The following is a 17,767-nucleotide window of genomic DNA, read 5'->3' as shown; positions in this document are numbered from 1 at the left end:
GTGCACAAATACAATCCTTCCTACCCACCCCATTCCCCCGAATAGAAACATAAACATAATAATCCGTGAGCACAGGGAGCGAAGCACAACACAAATTACAGGTTCAAGAGTATACTCCGGGCCATAGCTGTAAGAGTCATCCAAAAGAGTTCCCAGATCAAAGTAAATTGTTGACCCGGCCCAGTGTCGAGATCAGTACAATGTCTACGTTCCAAGGAGGCATGCATGATCATCAAAGATCTCCACTGACTTGTAAGTCGGAGCATCCTTGGCCAGCCACTGTGTCAAAATTGCTTTTTTTTCCAAGCAAAATTGCTCCTGACACAACAGCTGAAAGGCTTTTTGGTTTAGGAGTGACAATATCATAGAAACCAAATAATACTCTGGGTGTCGGGGACCACCGCCAACCCCAGAGAGAAGTAATATAGGATGGGGGAAATGGTTTTATTTTCAATTTAGTGATTGAATTGTGTCAATTTTGAGAATTTGCATCTGCTGTCTGTATTTTGTACTGTTAAGGAAGAAATGCATTTGTTTCTATTTCTCTGTGGTTGTACTGCATGCAGGGTCTTGAATCTTAGGGTTTCCTTTATATTACACTTCTCCCTTCGTATTCGCTGTGATAGGGGATTAACAGAACCAAAAATACAGAAAAACTGTGAATAACTTTTTCATATGTTATTCGATGTTTTCTATTAAAAATCATCATGAATATGGTGAAATCGCAAATAACATGGTGGGAACCTGGCCTGTTCCTGAAGGAGAGGCAAAACACGGTGAAGAAAGTACCTCTGTAAACACTTGGAATCAGCGATTTCTCTTTGCAAGCTGATGTAATTTTTTTTTTTTTTGGGGGGGGGGGGGGAGGAGCCAGCAACCTAAAAACCGTGAATAATAGAAAATGCAATTGCTGAAACCGTAAATATGGAGGGAGAAGAGTAGTACTTTTAGTTTATGGTCCCATATTTGCATAGGGATTATCTGTGTTCTGGTAGGAATGAATATTGAGAAGCACACATACAGTATGCTTTGTGTAGTTTAATTTTGTGGTTAACCATTATATACTGTTAATAAGATTATATCATAGAAACATAGAAGTTGACGGCAGAAAGGGGCCATGGCCCATCAAGTCTGCCCACTCTAATGACCCACCCCCCATGACATTACCCCCCTAGAGTTCCCACATGTATATCCCACGCTGCTGGCCTCAATCACCTGAAGTGGAAGTTCATTCCATGATCAACCACCCTTTCAGTGAAGAAATACTTCCTGGTGTCGCCATGAAATTTCCCACCCCTGATGTTCAGCGGATGCCCTCTTGTGGCCGAGGGACCTTTAAGAAAGAAGATATCCTCTTCTACCTTGATACGGCCCGTGATATATTTAAACGTTTCAATCATGTCTCCTCTCTCTCTCCGTTTCTCGAGTGAGTATGGCTGTAATCTTTTCAGCCGTTCCTCATACCGGAGATCTATGTATAGATATGGAAAAAATGGTATTCCAATTAGTACTATTATGGGGCGGAGCTTGTGGGGCTCCCCCAAACAAAAAAGCGTCACCCTACCTATGATTTCCTTGTGTATACAGTATTCTGAAAATCAGAATCCAAGGATTAAACTCAGAATCCCTGCTTTGCAGAACAGCCTCACATTGGAGCTGGTGGACAGAAAGTGAAAAGGTCTCTGAAGTCAAGAAAGAGGCAGCGGGGCAGAGAACGAGGGGAACCGATCCGAATTTCAAAGACTTTTTGGAACAACCCGAACAGAGCCACCCGCTCCCGTAAAACACAATTGTGCCCCAGAGCAGAGACCGCTCCCCGGTCAGCACTTTCACTTTCTCGCCTGCCCTTCCCACGGCCCTCCTGTGACTGCCAGCCGCCTCTGCTGCTCAACGCAGTCCCGGCACAATTGTTTGCTGTTGGATAGTTGTCCTGTCGCCTTGGTTACTGCTGAATCCGACCATTTCCCCCCCTGTAACCTGCAAAATAAGGCTCGATGGCGAGACAGGCGTCAGCGCAGAATACCCAAATGGCCAAACGATCGGCACAGGTGGGTATTTCGCTTTTAGAGCTGTTCTGCCATCGATTAGCGTTCCTAGCCTTGAGAAGGACAACTTGGTCAGACCCTTTCCTAGAATGCAGAGACAAAATTAAGGATAAATGGGCCGTTTAATAGGTTCATTCTAGCAAGAGCCGAGGTTTTTCCGTGATAGTAAATTCATATTTTTGATAGTTAGGGGCATGTTTCACAACGCTGAAAGGTACCAATGAGACCTTAATGGGGGGGGGGGAGGGAGGAAATGTAATAGCAGCTGCTGAGCAAACGGAGCATATAATATCTTTAGGTAAGATTCATCTCTCCCATAAAATTTAATGTGTAAATTCCTCTAGGGAGAGCACTTCATAGAAACATAGAGTATGAGGGCAGAAAAGCGCCGATGGTGGTTCTGCCCACTCAAGAACCCTCCCTCCTTCCAGAATCCATCTTTTAAGCATTCCTCTAGAGCGACCCCCACCCATCTGTCCCATCCTCCCTTGAAGTCAAGCGTGTTACTGGCCTCACTACCTGACGTGGAAGACCATTCCATCGATCAATTACCCTTTCGGTGAAGAAGTATTTCCTGGTGACCCCATTAAATCTTCCCCCCCCTGAGTTTTAGCAGATGCCCTTTTGTCGCCGTGGGACCCATAAGAAAAAAGATGTCTTCCTTCACCTCAATGCGGCCCTTCTGATACATGCAGGACCCATGGCACCAGTGAGGGCCGGCAGAAAGGTTACCAACAGCACCCCAGAAGAGGCAGAATTACTGCCATTGTGTCTTAAGTTCAATATTCTTCAGTAAGTTTCATATCTTATTAACACAAATACACAATCAGAACATTGTATACAGGGGGCACAGTTTCAAGATTATATAGCAAGGCCCCCCCCCCTCATTCATTATTTAAGAACATGCAAGCTCTGTCCTCATCTGCAAAAGCCTCAAACACTTTAAAATCATAAGTGTTCAAGGCTTGTGCGGTTAAGGCAGAGCTTACTGGAATGGGGCAGAGACAGAACAATGACAAAACTCACAGGGATAGGGACAAATTTGTCCCTGTGTCATTCTCTGATTACTGCATCACTAGAAATCAAAATGTAGTAAAAGTGAGCCAAGTAAAGGACAATCAAGCCATTGTGACTTCACTCTTAGGCTGGCTCTTAGGCATTGGTGAAATGAGGCTTTATGATGTCACAATACCAGCTCTGGCCTGGTTATCAGAGGCTGAAATTCTTCACACACTATTTATTCAATTTTCTATACTGTTCTAAGTAGAGAATGACATGGGGGACAGGCTACCACAGTGCTTTTTTTCTACATTTTGTTGGGTGTGCAGGAGTGTTTATTTTGAAGAAGTGGAGTTTTTGCCAGATGAAGCTGAACTGAGGCCTTTTCTCCACTTCTTTTTTCTTCTTTTCCTGCTGTTATATGTTGCGTGATAGGTGGTTTGTGTGTACTTAAGGCCTTTTAGTGTTGCAGAGGGGGTATCTGTTTCCATAAGGGGTTTTGATTTAGAGTAGAGAAGTTGGGACAAATTTTTCCCCATCTCCAAGGGTACTCATTGTCCCATCCCATCCCAGCAAGTTTTCCTGTCCCTGCGTCTGCAAACTCTGTCCTCATCTGCACAAGCCTCAAATACTTAAAAATCATAAATATTTAAGGCTTGTGTGGTTAAGGCAGAGTTTTCTAAAATGGGACAGACTAAACTCGTGGGGACGGGATGGGGAAACTGAGTTCCTGTTTGGACAGAGACAAATTTGTCCCTGTGTCATTCTCTATGCAAATGTAGACCTGTAAAACCCTGGGCTACATTTCTGACGCCCAGGGTCCTTGCTAGCCATGGTTCTGTAATAGAGAGTTGCGCAGGGACAGAAATCCTGTCCGTCCCTGCCTAACCCGCAAGGAATTGCCTCCGTCCCCACCCGACCCTGCGAGGAATCTCCTCTGTCTTCACCCGTCCCCCCATAAAAGTTATCTGTCCCCCATAAAAAGCAGCAATTACTTCTAACGGTTTTGATTGGTTTTTTTTTTAGTCTTAGTTTATTTAAACCAACAATAAAATACAATATAAACAAAATAACAGTGAAAATACATCACTGAAAGAATTAGAATAGACAGGTCATGTGACTGTAGAGTCGACCATGTCTTGTTAAAAGAAATAAAAGAGTTGGATTTTTTGGCAATAAAAAGCTCATTTCTGTAGAACAAAGCTGGTTCCACCATCTGGCAGCGGTAACTTGTGAGAGGTCCTTCTAAGATCCACAAATGGTTTTTAATTCAGCAATGAGTAAAGAATCAAACAATACAACATCAAAATCATTTAAAGCAGAACTGAGAGGCACTAGGGCTTATTTTTTGGGGGTAGCGCTTATATTAAGACCTACCCCGAAAATCATTCTAGGGCTTATTTTCGGGGTAGGTCTTATTTTCAGGGAAACACAGTACTTCATTTTGTACTAAACACAATTGGTGGCATAATCATGAGATCTTAGTCCCCCCTCAAAACGAATATCTCCCTTGCTGTAGCTGGTGGGACATTTTGTTTTTCCATCATCTTGGTCCCAGTTTCTGCTTTTGTCTATCTTCTACTAATTCTCTTTCCAGGCCTCAGGAATCCTGGTTCCATCCCCGTGAACCTGGGGGGGATCCCTGCAGGAGTCCCATAGACCTGGAGGGGGATCCCTGCGAGAGTCCCATAGACCTGGGAGGGATCCCTGCGGGAGTCCTGTGGGACCCACGGGATTCCCACAATCCCTGTTCCCGTGCAGACATCTATTCTGTAAGCAGCACCTGTCCATGATCGACCTGCAGCAGGAACTATTTTCTAGATGCTTGCCACGGCTGGCTCCACTTACAGAATCAGCCCCTAAGGGCTTCCTTGTCATAGATGCATTTCCCAGTTAGTACAGTGGTAATGTCAGCGAGTTAACTAAATAGCGCTTCCACTCCTATTCTCCACCCCTGATATGCCCCCTTCAAAACAAAAGTGCACTTAGCACCCCTAAATGGCAAAACTAAGGCAGAACGCTTTAGCACACCTTGTGCCGTGTGCATTTACACTTCAAACAGCTTAGTAAAAGGGCTCCTGTGTGATTAGTTGCTGCATGAGATGAGCAATTATATTTGTGTTGGCTAGAACAGCTGACTTGTAGGCTTCTAGTGGGCTCCAGTGAACTCATATGGCACTGGATTATATGCTTTTATACCCATCAGAGGTACCCAATTTTAAAGCTTCTAAGGCCATGGTTTAAGACTAACGGTCACTACTCAGGGCTCTTCTGATATTTTCAAAAATTTAAGGACCTCTTTTATCAAGCTCGAGAGCGCGGGCTAGCATTGTACATGCTCCGATGCCCATAGGATTTGAATGGGTGTTGGAGCATTTACCGCAGCTTTGTAAAAGGAGGCTTCAAATTTTAAATCAAAATTTCAATTTAATCTTTGTTTTAATTCCCATATTGTAACATTGCTCCTGTCATTGGTACATATCGTTTAAGAAAAAAAAAGAGGGGGGTTAACGTGGTTATCTATTTCACTCTTCAGATTTTTGGTTTTTTACTTGGACTTTGTAAAGCATACTAGGGGGTCCTTTTATTAAGGTACGCAAACCGATTTAAGAACATAAGAACATAAGCAATGCCTCTGCTGGGTCAGACCTGAGGTCCATCATGCCCAGCAGTCCGCTCACGCGGCGGCCCAACAGGTCCAGGACCTGTGCAGTAATCCTCTATTTATACCCCTCTATCCCCTTTTCCAGCAGGAAATTGTCCAATCCTTTCTTAAACCCCTGTACTGTACTCTGCCCTATTACTCCCTCTGGAAGCGCATTCCAGGTGTCCACCACTCGTTGGGTAAAGAAGAACTTCCTAGCATTCGTTTTAAATCTGTCCCCTTTCAACTTTTCCAAGTGTCCTCTTGTTCTTTTATTTTTCGAAAGTTTGAAGAATCTGTCCTTCTCTACTCTCTCTATGCCCTTCATGATCTTATAAGTCTCTATCATATCCCCTCTAAGTCTCCTCTTCTCCAGGGAAAAGAGACCCAGTTTTTCCAATCTCTCAGTGTATGAGAGGTTTTCCATCCCTTTTATCAAGCGTGTCGCTCTCCTCTGAACCCTCTCGAGTAACGCCATATCCTTCCTAAGGTACGGAGACCAATATTGGACGCAGTATTCCAGATGCGGGCGCACCATCGCCCGATACAATGGCAGGATAACTTCTTTTGTCCTTGTTGTAATACCCTTCTTGATTATGCCTAGCATTCTATTTGCTTTCTTAGCGGCTGTTGCGCACTGTGCCGTCGGCTTCATTGTCATGTCCACCATTACCCCCAAGTCCCTTTCTTGGTTGCTCTCATTCAATAATATCCCTCCCATCGTATAGTTGTACCTCGGGTTTCTGTTTCCAACATGCAATACTTTACATTTCTCAACGTTGAACTTCATCTGCCATCTCGCCGCCCATTCCCCCAATTTGTTCAAGTCCCTTTGCAATTCTTCGCATTCCTCTTTAGTCCCAGCTCCACTAAATAGTTTTGTATCGTCCGCAAATTTTATTATCTCACACTTCGTGCCTGTTTCTAGATCATTTATGAATATATTAAATAGCAGCGGCCCGAGCACTGAGCCCTGCGGAACCCCACTCGTGACCCCCATCCAGTCCGAGTAGTGGCCCTTCACCCCTACCCTCTGTTTCCTACCCGCCAACCAGTTTCTGATCCATCTATGTACGTCTCCGTCCACTCCATGGTTCTTCAGTTTCCGGAGTAGACGTTCGTGAGGCACCTTGTCAAAGGCTTTTTGGAAATCAAGGTATATGATGTCTATGGGGTCTCCTCTGTCCATCCGTTTGTTAATTCCTTCGAAGAAGTGCAATAAGTTCGTTAGGCACGATCTCCCCCTGCAGAAACCATGTTGGGTTGTTTTCAAAAGTTCGTTTCTTTCCAGATGTTCATCGATGTGTTCTTTAATTAGTGCTTCCGTCAGTTTCCCCAGAACCGAGGTCAAACTCACTGGTCTGTAATTTCCCGGGTCACCTCTTGATCCCTTTTTAAAGATGGGCGTGACATTGGCTATCTTCCAATCCTCCGGGATCATGCCTGTTTTCAAGGATAGGTTGCATATTTGCTGCAGTAGTTCCGCTATCTCCTCCTTTAATTCCTTCAGAACCCTGGGATGGATTCCGCCGGACCCGGGGATTTGTCAGTTTTAAGTTTTTCTATCTGCCTGTGTACATCATCAAGGCTCACTTCCATGGATGTTAATTTTTCTGCTTGATTTCCATTGAATATTTGTTCAGGTTCCGGTATGTTGGTTGTGTCTTCGTTTGTAAATACAGACGAGAAGAACATGTTGAGTCTTTCTGCGACTTCTTTCTCCTCCTTCACCGCTCCCTTCCTGTCTCCTTCGTCCAGCGGTCCTACCTCCTCCCTAGCTGGCTGTTTCCCTTTAACATATCTGAAGAACGGTTTGAAATTTCGCGCCTCCCTGGCTAGCCTCTCTTCATACTCTCTTTTGGCTTTTCGAACCACACGGTGACATTCTTTTTGATACTTCCTGTGCTCCTTCTGGTTCCCTTCAGTTTTGTCCTTTTTCCATTCCCTAAATGAATTTTTCTTATTGCCTATCGCTTCCTTCACTATTTTAGTCATCCATACTGGGTCTTTTGTTCGACCCTTTTTGCACCCCTTTCTGAATCTGGGGATGTGCAGATTTTGTGCCTCGCTCACTGTGTCTTTGAAAAAAGACCAGGCATGTTCTACTGTTTGCCATTTTTTGGAAGTGTTCCTAAGTTTCTTCCTTACCATTTCCCTCATTGCTTCATAGTTTCCTTTCCTGAAGTTGAAAGATGTCGCTATGGTTCTCTTTCCGTTCGGTATGCCTACTTCAACCTTGAACTTGATCATATTATGATCACTGTTTCCCAACGGTCCCACTACTTCCACTTCCTTTGCAGGTCCCCTTAGTCCATTTAGGATTAAATCCAGAGTGGCATTTCCTCTCGTCGGTTCTCTAACAAGCTGCTCCATGAAGCAATCTTGTATAGCCTCCAGGAATTCTGTCTCCCTAGCGCATCTTGAGCTTCCAAGACTCCAGTCTATCCCAGGATAGTTGAAGTCTCCCATAACAACTGTGTAACCGCTTTTGCATTCTCGCTTCATCTCGGCATCCATTTCTTTATCGCTATCTCCGGTTTGCCCGGGTGGACGATAGTATAGGCCCATCTTTATTTCATGCCCTTTCCTACCCGGTATTTTAACCCATAGCGATTCCAGTTTGTTGATCATCTCCGCTGTGTCCATTCTTGTCGATTGTATGCTTTCTTTTACGTATAGGGCTATTCCTCCTCCTTTCTGACCTGATCTATCCCGGCGATAGAGCTTGTACCCTGGCAGTGCTGTATCCCATTTGTTTTCCTCATTCCACCACGTTTCAGAGATTCCAATGATGTCTATGTCCTCTGCATTGGCCATGGCTTCTAGCTCCCCCATTTTGTTTCTTAAACTCCTTGCATTAGTATATATGCAGTTTAGATCCTGGCATTTTGTTGTCTTCATTTCTTTTCCCTGTGCTTCAGTCTTTGGTGTCTTCTCTTTTGCTACAATCTTTCTAACCTCCTCTTCTGGGTTAGTTGACTCCTGTAATTTGTCTCTTGTTTCTTCCCTGCCTTTTTTCCCCTCAGTATCTTCACGGGATACCTTCTTCCGAATCATCGACGCTAGGTCGACTGTCGGCTTTCCCCTTTCTCTTAGTTTAAAGCCTGTTCTATTCCTCTCTTGACGTTGTTTGCTAGAAGTCTTGTTCCCGCCGCGCTCAGGTGCAGTCCATCTCTCCTGTAGAGCTTGCTCTTGCCCCAGAACGTTGTCCAGTTTCTCACGAAGAGGAATCCTTCTTCCTCACACCATCTCCTCATCCACGCATTTATTGATTGTAGTTCTTCCTGCCTTTTCACATCTGCCCTCGGTACCGGTAGGATCTCTGAGAATACTATCTTCTGGGCCCTCATCTTCAGCTTCCTTTCCAGAATCTTGAACTGTTCTATCAGCGTGCCTCTTCTGTAGTCTCTCCTGCTGACATCATTCGTCCCAATGTGGATCATTACTGTGGTCTCTTCCGTCTCCGCTCCATCCAGGATCATCCCAATTTTGTCCACGATGTCCTTGGTTCTCGCTCCTGGGAGGCAGGTCACCAGTCGATCCTCTCTCCCTCCTGATATGTGGCTGTCCACATGTCTCAGTATCGAGTCTCCCACCAGAATCGTTGACTTTCCCTTCTTCAATTTTCGTTTCGGTCTCAGGTCAATGTCCTCAGCGTGCTTCACTCTCTCTTCTTCTGGGCATCGACTAGCCAATTCTTCCCCCTCGTGCTAAATGCTACGGCGCCCATAGACTATAATGGATGCCTTAGCATTTAGCGTGTGCTAAATTGGTTAGTGCACCTTAATAAAAGGACCCCCTAGGTTTAAGACTACATTTAAAATTCTACCCTCCCCCCACACTTTTTACAAAACCATAGTGTGGCTTTTAGCATCATCCAAAGCAGTAACAGCTCCGACGCTCATAGAATTTCTATGAGCGTCGGAGCTGTTACCGCTGCAGCCGGTGCTAAAAACCGCACTATGGTTTTGTAAAAAGGGGGGGCAAGAATGGCGAGAATCAACTCTTTTATTTTCTCTTTTAAAGCGGAGCATACAGTTTGAAGATGAAGCAGCTGAGAAAATCGCATCTGGTATTGTCGGAGTTGCAGTCAGTTATTCCGTCAACTATTTTCAAAGCATAGAGGACTCTTTTTTAAAAGGTAAGGAAAGCATATCGCTGATACCATCTCATTTTCAAGCCCCACAAAGTGCTGTGGATTCATAAGTGTATTATTTTCAGAACAGAGTTACTATATCAAGGATATTCAGTGGATGGCATGTGAAGACTTTACGGTGGAACGAGGATTACAGCAGCTTGAAGAATACGTTTCTGTGAGTGTGACATATCAGTCCATGAAATATCCACAGCCTGAACATTTGTATTGCTCATGGGTAATCAAGGAGATAACTCGGCTTCCTGTCTGAACTTTCACCTGGCCCTTGCATAGCTTTTAAACTCAGAATACTTACAGATGTTTGAATATAAGAACATAAGCATTGTCATACTGGGCCAGATGAAAGGTCCATCAAGCCCAATGTGGCTAATACAGGTCCCAAGGTACCTGGCAAGATCCCAAAAAAATAAAACAGATTTTATGCTGCTTATCCTTGGAATAAGCAGTGGATTTTCCCAAGTCCATCTCAATAATGACTTATGGACTTTTAGATTATTAGCCAAACCTTTTTTTAAATCCTGCAAAGCTAACTGCTTTTACTACAACCTCTAGCAACGAATTCCAGAGTTGAATTACACACTGAGTAAAGAAATAGTTTCTCCAATTTGTTTTAAATCTAATTAGTAGTTTCATTACATGCCCCCCTTTTTGGAAAGAATAAACAAATGATTCATATGTACCCATTCTACTCCATTCAGTATTTTATAGAACTCTTGTCATATCTCCCCTCAGCCTTCTACATGAGCTCTAGGTTCTTTAGCCTTTCCTCATAGTGAAGTCATCCTAACCACTTTTCGTTTTTGTCACCCTTCTTTGTACCTTTTCTAATGCCGTTATATCTTTTTTGAGATGCAGTGACCAGAACTGCAAACAATATTTGAGGCGGAGTTGCACCACGGAGCAACACAAAAGCGTTATAATATCCTCACTTTTGTTCTCCATTCTAGGTTCTCTCTTAGCTGCAATTGCACACTGAGCAAAGGCCTGCCATAAAACAGCTCCAGTGGGACTTGAATTGGCAGCCTCTACTTCTCGGATCTGGTTCTCAACTGGCTGCTAGGAAGATTGACAGAAATGAGCAAAATTTGATTTTATCTTAAGCCAGATTGTTGTCACTTTTAGATAACAGATAGAAAGCAGTGGAAAGCAAACAGACAATGAAGGCAGCACTGATGTGAAATGTAAAACAAATGTAACAAAGCAGGTCCTCACAACACAAAGAGGGAGAACAAGTCAGCTTCCATCAGGAGAAGGAAAAACAAGGCTCTCATCAGATCTGGAAGCTAAAACATTTTTCAGTGGCGTAGCCAGACATTGTATTTTGGGTGGGCACACAATTTTTTTTCCATATCCGCCAGGAAAGACAGGAGAAGGGAGATATGATAGACACATTTAAATACCTATGTGGCATAAATATACATAAAGTGAGTCTCTTTCAGTTGAAACTCCAGAGTGAGAGGGCCTAGAATGAAGTTAAGAGGTGATAAGACTCAGGAGTAATCTAAGGAAATACTTTTTTACAGAAAGGGTGGTAGATGCGTGGAATAGTCTTCTGGTAGACGTGGTGGAAACAAATACTGTTTTTGAAAGCAGTATGCAATGATTGGATGGCGAGACCTATTGCGTGGGGTATATCATCAACTGGTCTTCGGGTCTCTGAGCATACATCTTTCTTTTTTTCCCAAATGTTTAGAGCAGGGGTGTCAAAGTCCCTCCTCGAGGGCCGCAATCAAGTTGTGTTTTCAGGATTTCCCCAATGAATATGCATGAGATCTATTTGCATAGTGCATGCAAATAGATCTCATGCATATTCATTGGGGAAATCCTGAAAACACGACTTGATTGCGGCCCTCAATGAGGGACTTTGACACTCCTGATTTAGAGCATACATCTTTCTAATCAACAATTGTGTTCTTGTTGAGTGTAATTTGAAAATGTAAATACTGGATTTTGTTATACCGGTAGCCATTCATTGAAACTTGCTGTCGTGATTACTGTGCCTGTTCTTTGTACAGACCTGGGAAATGCATGACAGCTGGCTTCATTGCACTGACTTTTTGCATGAAGAGGACCAGAAGTATTATAAGAGGTATCATTATAAGATGAAGTGGAGCATCCCGACACGCAGGAAACCCATTCCAAGAGCAACCGCATCTGTTTATTTCATTATACAAATCTCCAAAATCAGACCTGCTGTAAGTATTCATTAAGATTCGGAAACATTAAGCTGGCCTTCCTGTTTCCTCACCATAACAGCCAGTACAGTTGGGAAGGATGCAAGATCACTGTACCCGAATGATAGTGTCAAAGTGTTACATTGGGTCGGTTACTTCAGTACACTCTTTGTAACTTTACACGCTAGCATTGTTAGCCACGCGCTCGGCAAAATATACTCTGCATTATGAAAACTTGGATAGCAAATGCAAAGGCATAATTCAGTGTATAAAGTCAAGGAATCCTCTATAATAAAACCCTAAGCGCGCATGCGCACTTAGGGTTTTGTGATCCCTGACAGCGTTCTGTGTCCTTCCGTGGCCGTATTCTATTTACGGCACACGGTGGCTTGAGGTGCACGTGGCGGCTTGTGACGGCTGCCGGCACATGCAGGCATTTGAGCGGCGGTGGCGGTTTCAAGAGGAATGGCTGGAGGGTGTCGTGTGGGTGCTGCGAGGTGTCTCATGCTGGTAAACATTCTCAAATGCTCAGGGAAGTGGAGGGGAAGAGGGAAAGGGGGCTACTTTGGGGACAGGGGTGTGCTGGGGGCAGACAGCAATCATGCTTTGCTCGGGGGGGGGCGGGGGGAGACAGAAGGGGGCCACATAGAGACAGTCAGGCATAGCACAACAGAAAAATACAGGCAGGCAGGGGGCAAGAGAGAAAGACAGAGACATACAGAAAGAAAGACAGGGGCCAGGGAGAGAGACAGGTGCAGGGAAGAGGTACTGCTGGATAAGGGGGGAGGTAAAAGGAAGGGAGAAGGCCTACTGCTGGACAGGAGGAGCAGGGAAGGGGTGCTGCTGGATAGGGGGGAGGTAAAAGGGAGAAGGGCTTCTGCTGGACAGGGGGAGCAGGGAAGGGGTGCTGCTGGACATGGGGGAGGTAAAAAGGGGTGCTGCTGGATAGGGGGGAGGTAAAAGGGAGAAGGGCTTCTGCTGGACAGGGGGAGCAGGGAAGGGGTGCTGCTGGACATGGGGGAGGTAAAAAGAAGGGAGAAGGGCTACTGCTGGACAGGGGGAGCAGGCAAGGGGTGGTGGTGGACAGCTGAGGAAAGAGAGAGACAGAAAGAAAGAAAGACACAGAAAGTGGCCAAGGAGAGAGATAGAAAGAAAGACAGACAGACACATACACATCTATTCTAGCACCCATTAATGTAACAGGCTTAAAAATTAGTGTAAATAAAATCTATAGAAAAATTTAAATTTTCAGTAATTTCTGCGTGACAGTTGAGCAGGATAATTGCACACATGCGTACTTATAGCTTTCTAGGGTTGTAAAATGAAAATGGAAAAAATAATGATGCAAAATATTTTAATAAAATCCAAAATCTTATTTTTTATTAGATATCAATATTAGATCATAAGAGTACGCAATTAATTTTATTAGCAAATCAATTGAGTATCTTTTGCATCAGAGAATTATTACAGAAGCCAACAGCTGGCCTTGCTCATAAAAAATTCCAACGTTTTTCCAGTTACATGTCCATATATATCCTAAATGACGACATTCCTTCGTTACAATCCATTTGCAGTCTAATTGGTTCATATTATTGACATCATCCTAATCAACCAATAACAATCCTATGGGTGGTCTTAAAGTTGGACAAAGAAACATTCCTCCTCATTTAAAGTTAGTCAAAGTTTCAGAAAATTACTTTTGATTTCTGAATTAACATTAACATTCAAAAGAATTCACAATTATTATCATGGTGCTGAGAAATTCTCAGCCCTTCCATGCTGACAAGTTCTGAGCCTTAAAGGAAAAAAACTCCTAAGCTGACAGATTCAAATTGCACAGCCTTACACAGAAACCTTACTCTGGAGGAAAAGGGGGGGGGGTTAAATCCCCCTCTCCTCTGCTGGAGACTGATACAGCATCTCAAATTCTAACTTAACTACTTCCAGATGTTACTTTAGGATTTTCCTTAGTGTTTCTTCTTATAAACCATTTATATCACCACATATCACATTCAGGGGCCCCAAACATTCATAATTTCATTCATATCTTGGCCATTCATACTTCATACATTTTATATCTCAGTTTGGAATATGGAGTCTAATATGCTCTTCCTAACTGGCCTAAGCACATCTGTTATCAATTAGAACCACGAGGCTAAAGGCTGGAAGCTGAACAAAGAACAGAAACTATTCACTGGCACAAGCTGGTGGCCGAAGACAGGACAGTTATAGTACACACAAAGAACTTAAACTGGACTCCATGTAATCATGATTTCCACCATGATTTAGCTCAACAGCAAAGTACACAAGAAAACACCATTCTTTTCCTTATATTAATCTTTAGTGTGTTTTTTCTTCTGGCCTTAGCTACATTATATTTAAATTTTTATTCACCTGTTTTTCCGTACGCTTCTATTTGGGCGCGGTCCTTAACTAACACAGATGTTTGTCTAACTAGAATTACCCAGAATCATACGAAAAACTGGTGCTACAAAAATACTGCACTATCATGCTTCTGACATCCATTCCAATATCGTCCCATAAACAGCGCTAGCCACGAGCCACGACACAGTGGCACTTCCATATCACCTATATACTATACTCTCTCTATTTTCTTTTTTTTTAGTAAAGTAAAAGCATTATTACAAATACATTCAAAGCATGAATCAATGGAAATTGGAGATCCAGGCTTTGAATGTATTTAAAATAATGCTTTTACTTACATAGCAGACTGCATTGTTACTAAGTGAAAGAATATAAAAAGAAAATAGAGTTTAGTATATATTAGATAACCTTTTATCTCTATATTGCCTGTTTAAATTGTGTTCACTTCTATATCACCCCATCTGAGGAGGATATACTTGCAGTGCAGATATTTATTAGGTTTTACACACGACATTTGGTTATTTTAATATTGTTATACTTTTAATATAATGCTATCTATGTAAAGGAACACCAATTGTACACTAACTTGGGATAATTGCTTCATAAACGTAGTTACTGTATATACTCAAATACAAGCCAAGATTTTGGGGCCAAAAATATGGCCCAAAAATGGGGGTCTCGGTTTATATTCGGGTCAACGCACACCTGCCCCCCTCCCAGACTTGTTGCAGGCCTCCACCAGGCCACAAGGCTCTTCACCCTGTCCCTCCTCCCTACCCTGTCCATTGTACCTCCTATCTGCTGATAGCCTGCAGGCCGCTGTGCCTTCCGTATGACCCGCGTATCTGGAATCCCTGGTGATCCAGAGATGTAGTGGGCAGGAGCGAGCTTTCCGCGCTTCTGCCCTGCTGAGCCGGTTGCTGCTGTGAGTTCTGGTGGTTCAGCTGTATGCTGCTGCCCAGTGCTGAGCGGCTTCCTGAATGGCTGCCCTGAATTGAACTCGTGAGAACTCAGGGCAGCCGTTCAGGAAGCCACTCAGTGCCGGGCAACAGCGTACAGCTGAACCGCCAGAACTTGCAGCAGTGAATGGCTCAGCAGCAAGGAAAGCTCGCTTCTGTCCGCTACACCTTTGGCCACCTGGGATTCCAGGTACACAGGTGATACTGAAGGCGTGGCAGCATTGAGGATATTGGCAGACAGGAGGTACAGGACAGGGTGGAGAGCTTGGCTGGGCAGGGAGGGAAGGGGGCTGGATGCAGTGCCTGGCGAGGGAGTGAGTGAGGGAAGGAGCGCTGGGTGCAGATCCTGGCAAAGCAGGACACCTGAATATTAAGCCCCCTGTCTTATATTCAAGTCAACCATTTTTCCTCCTTTTTGGGGGGAAAATGGGGGTCTTGACCTATATTCGGATCAGCTTATATTCGAGTATATATAGTAATAAATCATAATCAACATTTTAGGAAGACTAAATCTCATGTAGGCACCATCCATAGCAGCAAATTCTCTTTTCATGATTACAAGTCTTTCACCTTACTATGAAAATTGGCAAAGAACCTGGTCCCAACTTCATATCTAAATTTTTTTCTAGTAAACCAGGGTTTTTAATGATGAATCAGTAAAGGGTTCTGGCTGATGAACTTAACTGAGCACTGACAAACTGTGAGGCAGCAGGCAGAGGGCACGAATGGAACCTGTGAAATTAAAGAGAGATAATTATTTTAGCTGGGGTCTGGGTTGCGTGGACCATCTTTGGGCCAGTTTTGGCCCATCAGCACCATTGGTGGGTGGGGGGGAGACCTGTTTCACGGTCTGAAACAAAGTTTGAAGCAGTCAGGAACAGAATTGCAGCAGGTGTGACTAATCATGCTGCCATGAAGCATGAGGGTACAATTAGGAGAAGGAACCTGGAAAATAGCTAGCTAGCATTTGGCCTGGGCAATTGGAGAATGCATGAGTTACAGCCTATATAAGGCACACATTAGAAATAGCTCCACACTTTGTAAGAGCTGACTAGTCAGGGACATTCCCCAAAGGTTTTTACATCTTGATGCACAGATAAGGGAGAAATGGGGACATAAACAAGTGTTTTCCACCTGAAAGAGTTTGATGGAGGAGGTTATTCTGAGTTAATTGTAAGCTGTGTTCTCACTTATGGGACCTAGATAAGAATTAGCTCTTGAGAGCATAGGTATTAGGATCAATGCTGAAGGCTGAATCTTCAACATAAAAAAATGTACTAAGCAGGAAGCCAGATTTGAACCTTTGCATTTTTTGTATTATATACCAAATCTGTCATGCTGTCTATTGGTTGTTTCTCAATCTCTTCTAGACATTACCTATTGAGGTATTCTTTATACTGGAATCAAACAGGATGGAATACAGGTAATTTTTCTGTGTTGCAGTCGCCTTCTGTTCTGCTAATCTCTCAACCTATGTCCCAGAAACTTCACTGTGAAAACAGACATAGTAAGACATACTGAAACATAAAAATACAGCAAGCTGGGACAGAACCTGGTTCATTAACCATGACCAGGCTCTACAGAGTTCCCTTAAACCTCCAATAGGAAAACTCATCCTATGCTGCTCACTTCCAGGAGGTGGACACATGGAAGGCTTTCCTGGTAAATAATGATTGATGGATTCATTTTCCTTTAGAGCTAGTACAGTAACTCAAGTAACCAACATGTGATTTCTTATCTATATGAGCTATTTGTTAGGCAAGGCTGCCTTTGTATTGGTTTAAGTTTCAAAATATGCTCTCTCTTTGTTCATTTGTAGACCCCGAGAGACAAGATTTCGAGAAAAATGGTTAAAAGACATAATTGAAAGCAAAATCTTCCTGATGAAGAACATCACCTTTTAAGACTAGTTCTTTTTTTATTCAAGGCAAATAGGCAAACATAATTGGAAAACAATTTTTGGAGTAACAATCTCTCTGGTTTAGTAGTGTATGCAAAATAATTTGCCGAAACTATAAAAGATATGCATGCCAAGAAAAAAAAACAAACCTACACAAACCAAAAAGCACAGTTACTTACCGTAACAGGTGTTATCCAGGGACAGCAGGCATATATTCTCACATGTGGGTGACGTCATCTACGGAGCCCCGATGCGGAAGCATTTTCAAGCAAACTTGATTGAAGATTTAAGTTTGCTCTGCTGCTCCACGCATGCGTGCCTTCCTGCTCCATTAGGGGGTGCATCCCCTCGTGGTCTCCAGTTCACTTAACTAGCCAAGAAGCCAACCTCGGGGAGGTGGGTGGGTTGTGAGAATATATGCCTGCTGTCCCTGGATAACACCTGTTACGGTAAGTAACTGTGCTTTTATCCCAGGACAAGCAGGCATGATATTCTCACATGTGGG

The 17,767-nt window shown here is 43.5% G+C and overlaps 1 protein-coding gene across 1 annotated transcript; it reads left to right on the top strand.

Moving 5' to 3' along the window:
* The first annotated feature begins 1,710 nt into the window (after nucleotides 1–1,710).
* Nucleotides 1,711–17,318, top strand: AKAP14 (A-kinase anchoring protein 14). The gene is made up of 6 exons (XM_033943928.1): nucleotides 1,711–2,048; nucleotides 9,715–9,829; nucleotides 9,910–10,001; nucleotides 11,860–12,039; nucleotides 16,733–16,785; nucleotides 17,182–17,318. Exons 1-6 carry the CDS (start codon nucleotides 1,995–1,997, stop codon nucleotides 17,264–17,266), a joined length of 579 nt encoding a protein of 192 aa, XP_033799819.1. The 5' UTR covers nucleotides 1,711–1,994; the 3' UTR covers nucleotides 17,267–17,318.
* Nucleotides 17,319–17,767: the final 449 nt, after the last annotated feature.

Source organism: Geotrypetes seraphini, chromosome 5 (assembly GCF_902459505.1).
Source record: "Geotrypetes seraphini chromosome 5, aGeoSer1.1, whole genome shotgun sequence".
NCBI lineage: Eukaryota > Metazoa > Chordata > Amphibia > Gymnophiona > Dermophiidae > Geotrypetes > Geotrypetes seraphini.
This window is presented reverse-complemented; position numbering and strand designations above follow the sequence as displayed.